At 39.2% G+C, this 15,626-nt stretch overlaps 1 protein-coding gene across 1 annotated transcript in view; it reads left to right on the top strand.

Moving 5' to 3' along the window:
• Nucleotides 1-15,626, top strand: part of brsk2a (BR serine/threonine kinase 2a) — a 202,212-nt gene that overhangs the window by 139,899 nt on the left and 46,687 nt on the right. Inside the window, 2 exon segments of the mRNA XM_030137601.1 lie at nucleotides 5,239-5,324; nucleotides 7,700-7,840. Of these exon segments, the coding sequence (XP_029993461.1) occupies nucleotides 5,239-5,324; nucleotides 7,700-7,840 (227 nt within the window).

Here is a 15,626-nt window from a genome sequence, read left to right as displayed (position 1 = left end):
TGCAGCAATGTGTCCACATGTCGCAAGTATGAATGGTTGACAAGCTGCCTGGTTTTGTGTCTGAGCCAATGGCCGTGCTGTGCTTTCTCCTCCCCCTTCTGCTCAGTGACAGTTGGACCCACATCCCCTTCTCTCCAGCCAATACTACAGCCATACTTTACTTCTCCCTCTCCCATATGTCCATATCTTATATTTATTTTCTATGCCTCTGTCCCTGCAGATTTCAATGTCACTTATTTGTAAAAGTAAACACTAAGCAAATGAGATAAAATCAACAGCGGGAAGAAAAATATACAAACACACTCGCCGATTCAGATAGAGGTTATGAGGATAAACTGAGATTATAGTATATTATATAAAAACATTCTTTCACTTAAAGGAAGGTTTCAGAAGAAGTTAAAGGATTTAGTCATAATAAATAACAAAAAGAAAAGCAATTTACTATAGGTGCAGTGTTATGGTATCAAAATATTCATGAATGCGTGCTATCATTGTCATTTCCTCTTTGTCACGTTGCAGCTTCATTGACTCACCTGTTAATCATTTTACTCTCTTTGAGCTGTTTGGTGCATGGAGCTGCTAAAAGGAGTATCCTGTGTGCCTGTTGTGTTAATTAGCAACAAACGAGAACGCAATACCCAGGGTGAGATGGGGGAACAGTCTATGCTCTCTTTCTGTCTGTTTGCTCAGCGTCTCTCTATTAGTCTTCCCCATTGCAGAGAATTACATGGCTTATGTTACATCCATCTCGCATCCACTCATCCTCCCCCTGTATGTCTTTTGTTTTCCCATCCATCGTGCAGCTCTTTGCTCGCACTCCAGCTCCCATGTTAGCACAGCCACCCCCGTTTCTAGTCCGAAACACATGGCTGCCCTGTTGACTTTGATCCTCAGATCTTAGTATCAAGGGACCATTCACTTGCTCGCCTAGGGGAGGTGACAGAAATGTCTGTGTTTTCCTTCTGCATTCATGGGGGAGAAAGAGAGAAAGGGCACAATATGCAATAAGTGGAGAGTGAGAGATGACAGAGCCTGTGATCCAATATTTTCTCCTCTGAGATTTTGGCTTGGTTTCTTTGTTCCGGTTGCTCTGTGACATGTGTGACATGAATCCAATCTCTTTGCATCTTTGTTGTTCCCCGGCCATGTCTGATCCCCCCCATCACTGGACGGTTAGCCACACAGATGAAACTATTGATGCCACCAGTCATTTGTTTGCTCATCCATTCAGCCATTCAGATCCAGAGATGTAATTTAAAGAATCAATAGCCAACTGATGGAACTTTTCTAAACTGACTCTTATCTTCTGAATTTGGAGTGACACATGTGAGCACCACAGAATGCTTTGCCTCATTTGTTCACGTACCGCAGCCCCTGTCTTCCCAGCCCTCCTCCCTCACATTGGTTTATTCAACTGCTGTGTTATAACGTACCATCTGCACCTGCAAATTACACCATAATTACAAGTAATAAATCACATTGGATGTACTTTCATACACAACATTAAATTGCGGTGTAAAAAAACACATGTTCTTCAGCCTTTAATTTTGAGAAACACAATGCAGCTCCTTTGAGAATGGTAGTCATTACCCAGCTTAATCGTGTGATTTTCCTTAGTGGTAGTTAACATCGTAGCAACACCACTACTCACCATAACTACATTATCCACATTATTAACTTGAGCATGATTTGACAGGTAATGCTGTCTGGTGAGGCAATGCCAATCAACTTGTCCACAGGCTCTTTTTCTGACATCTTCTCCTGCAAATGATGACCATTCGATAATGATAGCCAGTTTGCATTTCTAGACCAATTGTGTCACTGGCAATATATAACTTCTGTTGGGTTTCTGTAAATTGACTTAGAGTCTGGTTTTGACCAACTCTATATATAAAATGTCAAGAGATAACTTTTTTGTGATCTGGCGCTATATAAATAAAATTTGATTGATTGAGTGATTTAATTGGTTTTCCCCTGTAAGTCGCTTTGGAAAAAAGCGTCTGCCAAATGCGTAAACATAAACATAAACTTGGATTTGTATCCATTTTCCTGTTAACTCCTCATTTCTGATTAGTCTTCTTTTTGTTTTTTAATCAATCAATTTAATCACTGCTGTTTTAAAGTAATCAACCTAGCTGAGGATGGATTGAATCTGGTGTTCTGTATCTTTAGCGATTCTTAATATAGTAATATAATAATAATAATAATAATAATAATAATAATAATAATAATAATAATAATAAGTTTTATCTGATATCTAATAGAATTTGCTAACATAAAAATGTTCTTCATCAATGTACTCTTAAATGTATTATTCTTTTTTGTCTAATTGGTTACACATTGCAAGCAATAAAATACGATGACACCTTTTATTAACTTAGGTTACTAGTGCTGATAATAACCTCTTGATTTGATATGACAGTAGATAAACGAAATTGTACTTATTTGATTTGACGTTCAACTTAAAGGATGTTGGAGTTTGTGTTACCCTCTATATTTGGCATTAAGCTTATAATTTTTTCTGCAAATGAATATCCATTTCTAATGCCAGTTAAAGCCACACTTACTTTACTGATAGCTTGTTTAAATATTAGCCCTGCTTGGAACCTTGGTTTCTTTAGTTTGGTTCAGGGAATTGAGCTTGAGGGTTAATACTGAACAGTTGTTGAACAAAAGCACACCTAAGAAAAAGAATGAAAAGAAAGAACGCATGTTTGTTCGACCACCTGTCCATCTGGCCATGGGCTTATGTGTGTCTCTTTCGGTGTGTGTCTCAGTGAGTAGTGTCCAAGTGCCTGCTAATAAAGGCTTAATGAAGTGCCATGGAGATATGGTGATTGGAGAGAACTGTCCACACTCACAGATGTGAAACTTAATGAGAGAGTGTGGAGCCATGTGCAGGAGGCGAGCCAAGCGGGAGTGATGACCACCTGGCATTTATGCTACTGTGAAGTAATGGAAGAGTTGGATGTGTGTGTTTGAAGTAGATGAACAGTTAGCTGGTGTTTGTCATGTGTAAATTCAGCTTTTGTTGTGTTAAATGCCTGAACTATAAACCTTGGCACCACTTACTTATAATAATCAATGCACTGACTGATTACCTCTAGCCCCTTTGCAGATATAAAGGGAGTGAGGGGTCAAAGTATTTGTGAGATAATTTCTTTCGTCTTATTAGGGTATGTAATAGTTATACAGCTGGAAAGCACAATAGGAGCATCACAAATGTGCATTACCGTCTTAATCAACAGCTAATCTTGCAATAAGCAGAAACTTGTACTGTTAAGTCTCCACATTAAGCCTAATTTCTCTTATTTCAATTAACTAAAAAGAGGTTCTTAGAGGAAGCTTAGGAAGCCAGCTACTGGCTTTGTAACATTTTGACAGCTCAGCTTTCCCTGAGTCTTGGGTAGTATTAGTCTCTCTGCAGGGAGCCCTGCTGCCAGCTACCAGGCTAGCCACTACGGGTTCATTCTTAACAACATACCTTAGCCTCCGGTGAGAAAGTGGCACGGTGTAGTGCAGCTGGTAGCGCTCATTAGTTTACGGATTAGACCTGATTAGCCTAGCTGTTGCTCCCACTGATACTCCATGCTAAACCTAATTACGTATTTACCACTTTGCCCCGTTTAGGCAAACTGTGTGCATAGTTTAGTTTTATTAGCTTTAGTATATTCCCATGACTTATTTCCAGTTTTCTTTTCAGTACCTGAACATTTGCAGATTCAGCACATTTTAATCACACACTTCACAATAATTATTGCTCTAGAGAAAGTATACAGTGGTTGTTACTTGTGGAGAAAATAATCAAAAAAGTCTATCAAACTAGGCTTCCTGCGCAGACAGAAATCACTAGAGCAGCTCTGAACTAAATGTGAGAGCGTAATTAAGAGGGATGGACCTGTTTTTTTATGCTTGGTCAAGCAAACATCTTTGCGGGAGTTTAACAAAAACATAGTTAGTTGGCAGAACAGTGGTGTTACAGCAATCCATGTGGATATCCATAAAGTTAATCCCATGAGTATGATATTAAAGCATTGTGAAGGCTGTCAAAGAGAAGTGACATTGCAAAATTGACTTTGATGAGATTGAGAAGAGGCAGAGGAGCCTTAACTCACACTGTCTCCTCATCTCCATCCTTGTCAGTCAAAGGCAGACATAGAGGATAGGGGTGGAAGGGGTGAGAGTGGGTGAAGAGAAGGGTAAGCAGATAACTGCAAGGACAGCTTGAGAGAAGCGCAGGGGGCTGAAGATTAGTGATGGCTTCTGTCGAAGTAGGTTCCATGCTGATTTACAGTGGCAGCTGTACATGCTGACTGCAACCTCTGGAGATGCTGACACAAATCCAAACAGATCTGTTCAATTTTGGTGATATTCAGGTCTCACTGCAAAAACTGTACCCGTCTCTCAGTAGCTCCGTAAGCAAAAAAAAAAAAAGCAACTTAGGAAGTTATGTAGACTTGGTGTCTCCTTGTTCTAGACATGCTGTTCAGGAAGACTAAAGATAAAAAGCCTTCACTTGGAGACACTGTACTTGGGCGGACATTTTGACCCCATTTCACCCACAGGCGGTGCTCATAGTGGACAGAAATGTTCTATGTTGGAAGTCTGAATGTGACAGGTTATACTACTCGTTTCTTATCTTACTAAGATGATTTATGTCCTCCTCAACCCACTGGATTATGAAATGTGATTGGAAAGTATTCACCAGGGCCTGTTTTGTGAGAGAGGGAGGGGCACAAGTTTTGTAAGATAAGACAAACACAACCTGTTTCACTTCATTTTTGGAAGCAAACCGTATTTTCCACCTGCGATAGCAGTGCTTACTGGCCTGTATGACAGTCAGTGTGGTCAAAGCTTATCTCTATCCTTTCTGCCAGTAGAAAGTGCCAGTCAGCTCCATTTATTCTTTGACTTATTTCTCTTATGCCCTTGTGCTGGTTGTCTAAAGTGTTACTGCAGATTGCTGTCTCTTAGATTTGTCTCTCAAACAGTAACCTTCACAGGTAACCTCCGAAAACCGATTGGTCAGAGCGCATCACAGACTGTTCTGAACTTAGTCAGTCTCCTCGGTACTTCAGTTTTGGCAGTAGTGAAGGAATAGTTTCTGTTCAAAATGAGGACTGTTTAACTTGTCTTGCCTGTCATAAAGTTAAGCCTGTTGATATATGCTGTTAATAAATTTTTCTTCTCTCCCTACTTTTTCTTTTCTCTCTCTTTCTTTGTCCCTTTTCCATATAGGTGGAGCGAGAAATAGCGATTCTGAAGCTCATAGAACACCCACATGTTTTAAAGCTACACGACGTCTATGAAAATAAAAAATACTTGTAAGTATCATTTCAGAATACATCCCATCCTAAATATACAGCACGTACCAAATGCTCTGTTTGTAAAACACACACACACAGTATTCCGAGTTTTTGTTGCCTGAGGGGCACTTTTGGTTGGTGTATTAAGATAAGAGGGCAACAATGATAGCCTTGGAGGAGAGGGTGCACCATTAGTATTGGCAAGACGCATTTAATTTGGTTATGCATGCTAGGGGACTACTAATAAGAAGAGGAAGTCTCCTTAATGTAAACACCAATGACATGCTTATCAGAGGCAACACTACTGCACTGCATTAAGAAACATTAGCCATAGAGACTGGCAGCATTAGTCTGCAGCTGTATTTGCAGCACGCACCCACACGTATACACATGAAGGCACACACATAAATCTATTAGCTGACTTTAACAGTTGGTGAGTGACAATCCCATCAGTCTATAGTTGCCTCCTAGATCTGCAAACCACTGTTTGTCAAGTAAATTCAATTAGTTTTCATCTTCAGCTTACAGATCAAATGGGATTGGACATGCAGTAATGTACATGTCATCCTTTAAGATGATTGAGAATAGTAGAATGCTATGATTTACCCTATAATTGGATTATTAAAATCATATTTTGTGCCTGTTGCTTCATCACTTTTGACAGTTGGTCACTAGGAGCGTCACAGAAGATAAATAGCTTTATATTTGCATCACCAGTGATTCAAGTGCACTCTACTACTCATATTAGTCGTGTAATTTTGCTGTCATTATCAGATTCTAACAAAGATGTCTACTTAGAAATCAATAAGACAAAAGACAGATGCACAGCATTCTTAGTGCTTTAACACTGATTGTGTTTTAACAAAGATCCTACAACAAACTATGTATTTTTGCACAGTGGGAGAGTGTACACACAGATAGATTGCTGGTACATACTGTATGCTGTTTGATTTAACATTTTTCCTGCACTATTGTAAAAGTAACAAAACAATAATGATTAATTTTAACATGCCAAATAAATTTGTTAAACAACACTTATACATTTTGTGTGGCTGCTATTAGTATGATAGAATAGCCAAGGCTGTTGAAAAAGCATTAATGTTTCATACAACAGCATAAACAGTGAAGCGTAAAAATCTCATAAGCACTGAAAACGTAAATATGTAATAATTAGTGTTTTGGAAAACACTTAAAGCAGAGAAAGAGAGCACAAAGTAACTCTGTAACCTGTTTCCCAGGTTTATTAGTCAGTATTTTTGATGCCAGATGATCCAGTGGCCAAATATTAATGTCAGCCAGCTTTTGACTTGATGGATTAGGGTTTTTTTTAGTTACCAGATGCTGTGTGCCTCAGAGCAGTTTGCAACATTATACTGTAATCAATAAAACTGAAGAGCAGCATGTACACACACATATCCACTGCAGGTAGAGACAGAAGAAAGAGAGTATGTCACTGCCTGCCTGAGTTTCAATTTGTCCTAGTGAAGACGGAGGGAGTCACTCTGGGATATATGAGCAGACCCGGCAGGAGCAGGGGCACCGTACCGCTGGCACTCAGCCCACAGATGCAGCCGGGGCCTGGGTCAGCAGAGATTCATCTCCTCCCTGTCCCCCCTAGAGCCCTGGAGCATGGTCATACAATCAAGATGACAGACTGCCCCCGTCCACTGAAAGCACAGCCACACAGGCTCAAAGGCCACCTGACGAGTGACCATAAAAACTATGATGGCAGGCAGCAGTGTGTATGTGTGCATGCATCTGACTGATACACTCAGAGCTAGGTGACAATACTACAGTGGTAATTATAACAATCTGATTTTACTGGATGGAAGTATTCAGTAAATGTTCAATGTAATTTCAGAGTTTAGCTTGATCTGCAACACACAGAAGGACAGTGTTTTGTTGTTCACAGGCACAGTGGAAAGAGTAAAGGTGATGTGTAACTGGTATAGTCAAAGATGAAAACACAAGTACTATATAAAACAAAGAACTCTGGAGGATTTCAAATCTTTCATCTTGCTGGCTTTTCCTCTTTTCTTTTGTCTCTTTTGGTTGATTAACCGAGTGCTGAAACAAAGGCGGTGACAGCAGCTTATAGTATCTATGCTCAGTTCACAAGCTCCTAAATCCCTTGCAGCTTTTCAGACAAATTTCCCATTCTTCTGTACTGTGATGCACCTATATCCTCCCCCAACGTCTCCCACAGGAGGTCACAGGGCATTGCAAATGCACTCTTCATATATGGTTTTGTGCACTGTTGGGATGCTTCACTTTCATAACTGCAAAGACAGCTTAAAATGGATAATGGATGTAATGGGGCCATTTGATATGTGATCTGCTGCCCTTTTTTGCTTTAGTTTTTATCACTCCAACAATTTCTCTCTCGTTCTCAGGTACCTTGTGCTAGAACACGTGTCTGGTGGGGAGCTGTTTGACTACTTGGTGAAGAAAGGCAGGCTAACACCTAAAGAAGCCAGGAAATTCTTCAGACAGATCATGTCTGCACTGGATTTCTGCCACAGTCATTCCATATGGTAAGCTCACAAAAGTCATATCATGTGTCTGTTAGTGTTGTGAAGGTTGAGTCAAACCATTGGCACTGTGCAGAGTAAATGTAATAACCCTCTCAATTAAATAATTCCACATATTTATCATTGATCCTTTTCATGTACAGTGATCCCTCGTTTATCGCGGGGGTTACGTTCTAAAAATAACCCGCAATAGGCGAAATCCGCGAAGTAGTCAGCTTTATTTTTACAACTATTATATATGTTTTAAGGCTGTAAGCCGCGTAACTTCTACTTTCCTTCAGCATGTCCAGAAGTCCAATTTTTGTGTGATGGTTAGCATCTTCCTCTGCCTTTTGGGTGCGACTACAGGTGCCTTTGTCAGTGCAGAACGTTTCGTCGACATTGTGGGTTTTGTCGGGGAGAAAACTTGCAAACATACAGCACTTCAGAGTCACACTGCTAGCGATCGAACATTTATGTAAATTTGGCAAGCCGAATGCATTCTGTACTGTACGGCATGACGCAGCACAGCACGGAGGAGATTAATTGACTGTGGTCTACAGTCCCTTAGCCAATCAGGACGCAGAACACAATGCACGGGTTTTCTCTTAGCCAATCAGGACGCAGAACACAATGCGCGTTCATAAGCTGTAAAAAAAAAAAAAAACATGCAAAATTGCACTAAAAAAATCCACGAAACAACGAGGCTGAGAAAGGTGAACCGTGTTATAGTGAGGGACAACTGTATGTGATTTTATTAGTGGATAAAATACAGCACATGAATGTGTATAATAAACATTTACCAAGTAATCATACTCAAGGAGTGTAGCAAAGTCAATTTGGTTGTCATACAACACTGAACACATAATGAGATCCTAAAAAAGTATCTTCTAAGAAGCTGCAGAGTTTTTCCTGAAGTGAATATACAATCTAAATTTCAATTAGTTTATTCATAGCTTTGGAGTGCTGTTTGCTTCTCAAACCACTGATGTGATATAAAAATTACAGAATTGGGAAAACTTGATATTACTTGTTTGGAAAGTGTGTAGTTTCTTCTCTCTGTTTGATGATGGCTGGCACATCTTCACATGACATGAAAGAAGTGGAAATACACTTGAATTTCCTTGAATAACAGAAAACCTGTGTAATTTACACCATATACAGTGAAAATGGTTTATAGGTTCATAGAATGTTTTCATCACAAGATCACTTTTAACCGTGCCCACACTATAGTCGTATAATGCACTGTTGTTTTCTATTATTTTTGTGTTGTCACTTTTGATGCCCTCGTATTGTTATCTGCCTATAAGCTATAAATATAAATAAGCAGCATCTGCTATAATTAGGCATGTTTCCATTTTGTATCCCTCTAACTTGGATGTTCATCCATTTTTACTGTTCCTGTTAAATAAACAAAATTATAGAACAGCATTGTTTAGGTAAGTCATAGCCACAATTCCAAGTCAAATGCATCATCCATGATACATCTTTCAAAGTAGAGGATGCCCACAGTCCTCAGTATCAGATCCAGCTCAGGTGTCACTGTTTAGAATTTAGCAAATGTCATCTTTTATGAGTTTGCATATGTCTTCTTCACTAGACGTACTATGGAGTGTTGAGTACTTGGATGCTTTTAAATTTGCCTCTGTGTTGCTTCTAATTTGACACACTGTGTTGATGTATTTTGGCTTCGGGGGGTAATTCAACTGTTTACCAGCTCATAGACTGGAGGCAATCATATACTTCAGAAATCAAACATGTCAGTAGGGACTAATAAGAGCACTCATTTGTGTTTGTGGGTGATTGTTTTGTGTTTGCGTCTTTGTGTGTGTTGTAAATATTACTCTCTGGAGAGAATAGATGCCTTTACTCTGCATTTTATCATCATACGCCAGCCTAACAAGACACGTTGTTGGTTGTATTTATTTTTAACATAATCACAAGTAAGTTTCCAGTGTCTTTGTAGAGACAGCTGAAAGCTGAAAGACAAAATGGGAACAGAACAATGTGTTAGACTTATCAGTAATCAGGAGGAAGAAAAATATACAAGGACATCCAGTACCCACGTAGATGGCTGAATAAGCAGTCAGGCAGGTGCTGGGCTGAATAAGAGAGTGCAGAGTAACATTGAAATGGAAATGCATAAGAAGTGAGGACAAATGCGTAATATGGTACATCAGAGAGATATGATTTGGAAACTAAAGTAATCAAAAGTAGCAGAGATAGAGACTTCTTAAAAGCTGCCACATTTTAGGCAAAATAATGTCACTTTGTACGCCATGTCGTGCATGTTTAATTCCATTATAAATATGGGGCAGAAGCTATTGTGGTGGCAAATGTCCACTAGAACAAAGACCCTTTTTCTTTTTTCTTCAGCATAGTCTTTTGAAACTTTTCTGAATAGCTTCCAGCTGAAGATAAAGGATAAATCAAGCTTGTGCAAAACAGTTATAGTATCTTTAGAACCTGCTGCTGGGAGCTAAATGGGTGGGAAACAGATTTACGTAACGTTGCACAGGCAATTACAAGAAAGGAATTAAACTGATTTGTCATGGAATGCTTAGGTAGAGTTTATTTATTTAGATTTGATATACTTTGTATTCTTGCACAGTATGTAACATAGAAGAAGCAATTACAGTTTGGCTTCTGTGATTTAATAATGAGGCCATTACGGGAAATACGCACAGTATTAAATGCAACATTGTTCAGTTCAAATTACTTTACATTTTATTGATTATCTCAGGGTGATATTACTGACTTCATTTGATGGTTTTGACTATTTAAAAGGTAGCTGATGGTTCAGCCCTGAATGCCGGAGAAGAAAAAGATGAATAGCAGTACCAGTGAAGATGAAACAAAGCCATCCTACCTAAGGGAATGAAAGTTAGACGTCTTTAATCAGCCTGTGTAAATAACTTACTGTGAGAAGAACAGATTAGGCCAATTAGGAGAAAGCATCTGGGGCTGACATTAAGTGCATGCACATACACAGATTATCACGACTCATTCATAGTAAGATTCACGAGTAGATTTATCTTTCCCTACGTGTTTTACTTTGCCGTCGTCGCTCCATTTTAGCTCCTCAAATCCGCCACTAACGCTCTTAGAAAATGATGGCGTGTAAATTTACCACAAGGAGGATTATTTGGGAGTGTTGCTGCTCCCGCTCACCATCCTCCCAACCTCAATTAGGGGCAAACAGACAGACAGACGCAGCCCTTCTCACCTCCCTTCCATTCCCACTAATGAGATCCCAGCATCCCCTCAATAAAAAAGCGTTTCTGCAATAATTTCTTCCATTTCTACTTGTCTGCGCAGGGGACCTACACAGGCCATTAGAAGTGTTCCCTTTTCTCTGTGACTCACCGTCTATGTGTGTATGGGGAAGGAGGGGGTTGGGGGGGGGGGGCGTAAACACATGCTTCTCAACCCACTTTTTCTGTACACCACCCATTTTTGCATCATCTCATTGCCTCATGCTTCCGTCCTCCGCCCACGTCCTATCCCCAAATATCTCTCTTGAGCCAGATGGATGCAAGTCAGGCTGTGAATGAAAGAACAGAAAGGGAAAATGGCTGTGTATGACTCAGTGTGCCCTTACCCTGAATCAGATTGTTGAACTTCTTTTTATGTAGAAACCGACAAATAGACAAAGTGAAGCGCATGAGGATAGCTGACAAAGGAGATGAGAAAAAGATAGGAGCCGGTAAGATAAAAACAGACACGGGTGAGGAATTGTGACTAAAAAAAAAAAAAAAACTTATGATGAATGAAGCAGTAAAAATCTTCATTGTATGTTAGTATACTATACAGCCTGTTCTTTTCCTTGTATTGACTTATGCTGATTTTTTTTTTTTTTTTACCATTTGAAATCTGACAGTAGAGGAGTTCCAAACCTGTAACTCAGAGACAAAATTACTGCCAACCTTTTTCATTGGGGATGATATCAAACCACAAAATGATATTTCAATCTTTATGATATTTCCATTCGGTATGCAGTGAGGTCAACTATAGAACAACTCTCCTGCTTTTGTAATGAGTTTGGTGCTCTAGAATGGAAAAGAAAGTACAGAATTGATCATAATTTCAGATAACTCACCTTCACATTTATCTGCAGCTACGGCTTTCATAGAACAAGTTCAGTCTTAACATGAAATAATATTTCCATACTCACTGGCTACATACTTCATGCAGCCTCTAGAGAAGAACAAATTGATTGAGGTGGATTATATACACGACTTTGGATATTTCTCAGCCTCTAAATGAAACATACAGATAGGTGTAAGAATTTATTGGTACAATTGAAAGAGAAGATTAGGTTTTGAAAACTGTGGCATAAATCATTGCATGCTACATTTTTAAGGGGGAAAAAAAATCATTATTCTTTTATTCTCATGTGTCAAAGCACTTAGTATGAAGGTAAAGGTAGAGAATTTCATCGTTTTCCTAAAGCTGCAGTGGGACGATACTCTGGGCTCATTGATAGCAGAGCTGACACCAACACACCCCTACATAACTGCTGTCATTTTGTCCACCCACTCTCATGACCCACTCTGTCTTCCAATGTGCATGCACTGCAAAGGTATGCTTGTACATGTACACAGACATCCTTTCCAGCCATTCATGGACACAGTGGTGCAATAATCGATAAAGGGTGTCAATCCATGTCCTCTTCTCACCCCTGTTTGTTTAGTGATGACTTTGGTCTTTCCCTTGTAACCCATTTTACAACTATCTGTCTCCATGTTTAATACAAAGTGACTGTGAGTGGGCAACAGATAAAGACAATCTGTCACATAAAGTGACTTCCAGAATCCTAATAAGTAAGGCAACGGTGCTTGTGCACCATGGATATGATCCCTATCCTTAAAGCTAACAGCTTACGTACGCAGTCACACATCCTCCTACCATGACACTTATGTGCAGATTATCAGTGCCACCTACATGTGCACAGATAGACACCTGGTCCAGAAGTCACATTAAACCCACGCGGTAGCATCATCTTGCACATGATTCATATCCACGTTTCTCGTTTTCTATATGTCACTCATACTTTCACCTTGTGCCACTGGAAGATTTACGCCTTTCTTTCACACGTGCATGAGTCACAAACCAACCTCTGTTTGTATTTTTATCATAATCTATTCCCTATATGGCCATCGCTCTATAATATCAGCATTTGTCTGTCGGGCTATTTGTTGCTGTGTTTGTTGACATTTATTGGAGAGTTTCCCCAGATGAAAGTCATCGGTCTACCTGCCTGTTAAAAAGTCCATACTGTTAGACTATCACCATTACAGTTGATGGCAGGTAACACCACAGAATGGAAATTTCTCTCTTCTCTGCTTTATTTTTTTTCTGATAGTTCTCTTCTGCTTTGCCAATACTGTGTTGGGGAGTAACCGGGTGAAGGGAGGAAATGATGTCGAGAGGAAATGAAATGGAGAAATGGAAATTGGGTGGGGAAAAATGGGTATGGAAAATGGAGCCTGTGGAAAGAGAATGAGTGTTGTAGGTTGGTTTATGGGCCCCGATTTGGTGGGAATGGGCTTGTGGGTGTAAGAGGAAATCCTTAGAGGAGAGGTGGAAAGACTGGATGCATAAAGGAAGTAAATGGGTAGTAAAATAAAGGTGGCACTAATGATAGAAGAAAAAACAAGAGGTTGAAGAAAAACAAAGATGACAGCCTGTTTATTGATTAAACTATGTGTTATGAATGAAGGTGAGGAAAACCAGAGCAAAATAAGCATTCAAATTAAATGATTTACCACGATGGTCTCACATTTCACATTTCTAGTATTGTTTACTATCTATGCCAGTCTTTCACTCCAATGCGTTTCTGACAGCTTGTCTGTTTAGTCTGCCTTTTAGGTCCACTGCTTATCCTATCTTCCCCAGTCAAACTCTTCTGGATTAAGAGCTGAATGCACACACAGATTTGACACAACAAAGCAAACGGCTTGTTTTCTGCAGACCTAGCTATCATAATAATCCTGCGTTTTACTCATTGCATTACATGCAACAATGTATTACTTCTCTAGTGTTGCTTAAAACACCAGAGAAAAGGATAGGAATGCCCCAGATGGCACAAGTAATGCTCTTGTAACCAGTCACTGAAGAGGCAAATCTTGTGTATGTGTGTGTGTAGTTAGCAGTTTGTGTTCATCTTAATACTAATCCAGTTTAAATGCAAATTACAGGAAAGGCATTAGTGTAAAAAAATAAAAATAAAAAAGTACCGCAGCTATGAAAGGGAACTTTCACTTTTTTTTTTTTTTAGATCAAGTTAGAAAACATGTTGTTGGGTAAAGTCTTGTAGCCCTATCTGAAGTTGGTAAATTAATAGAAAACATTGCATTATTCTATGAACTGTGTTCTCTGTAATATGCAGGAAATGGAGGTTGCATCATTTCACCTTCACAGTTAATTATCACCATTTATATAGCATTATATGGGCCAAATAGCAGCAAGAAAAACACCAATTTGCATGTACAGTAGGCTACACAACATGGACGCAAGATTTTTTTTTTGTCCTAATGCATTTATCCAGACCAGTGGGTACGATGTATCAAGTTTAAAAGGTTTGTAATTATTATTTTCTAAAGTGTAGCAGGGAGCAACCAGTTAGTTTTAGTCAAATTTGTTGCATTTTTCTTTGCAGGTCTGATGACCCACTTGGTGCTGCTTAATATATGTCTTGGTACATTTTTAACCTAATCGCTTTGAAGAAGAAAAAAAGAAAATAAGTCCTCAGAAGAAAATAGTTGCCAGTCCAAACTTATAAAGCACTGACTTGCTCTAAGCAAAAGTGCAAAAAAAACCCCAGACCAATTCCATTAGACAGCAAAAAGAAAAAAACAGAACTTTATCATTCTCATCCCTCATTGCTTTTAATACACAATTAACCCCATCGGCTAATGAACAATTGTGTTGGCATGTTCAACTCGGCAGTCACAATGCTGTCCTCTGTTGCTAACGCGATAGAATAGTAGCCTGAAGCCTTTTTAGTGAATGTGCTTGGTATCTAATTGGGTCAACAGAAGCCCAAAAAAAGTTTGCGAGAAAAAAGGGAAGATGTAACGAGGATGACACAGAGGTGTGCCATGGGCTAAAGGGATGCATTTCACTTCATGATGTTGAAAACCCCTCTACAACTAACAATAATGGTGCAAGGATAGCTTTAGTACTTCATAAAAATGCAATAGGTGTGCTTTTTTTCCAGGCATGCTAATATGCCAAAAAGATGCATTCAAGCCATTAGTGTTAGATTCAAGTGTTCAAAGCCAGCTCTGGTTGAAGTAATTAGTGCCACATATTGTAGCGTCGTAACATGGTTTTAACAAGAGACCGTATTAAACATGGTTTATGTCAAATGTGTCACCAAGGGGAAAGTATATTTTCCTTGAGTTGGAGATTTTAGTCATGAAACTGTTCATAACCATAAACAGGTCTGGAATATTATGAGGATGTGAGCCCAAAGAGAACAGACCCGTTACGACCTCCTGTAAAACAGAACATATCGGCGCGGAACATGCAAATGATCACAGGCAATTAAGAGCTTGGTGTTAGATTGTGGGAATCATGTTTAACAGCCCCTCTGGGGTGTAAACCTTGCTCAGACAGAATGTAGACACACACATGTGCCTTGTAAATAACAACAAATGAAACTCAGAGGACTTGCATAATAAATGGTAGGGCTGTGCCACAGAAAAATAAATAAAATTATAAAATGTAGGGTTTTTTGGGTGCATTTTATAACTATCCTATGTTCTATGGACTAAAATAACACTAGCAGTTTTTATTAGTTAAT

Source organism: Sphaeramia orbicularis, chromosome 6, assembly GCF_902148855.1.
Source record: "Sphaeramia orbicularis chromosome 6, fSphaOr1.1, whole genome shotgun sequence".
Taxonomy (NCBI): domain Eukaryota; kingdom Metazoa; phylum Chordata; class Actinopteri; order Kurtiformes; family Apogonidae; genus Sphaeramia; species Sphaeramia orbicularis.
This window is presented reverse-complemented; position numbering and strand designations above follow the sequence as displayed.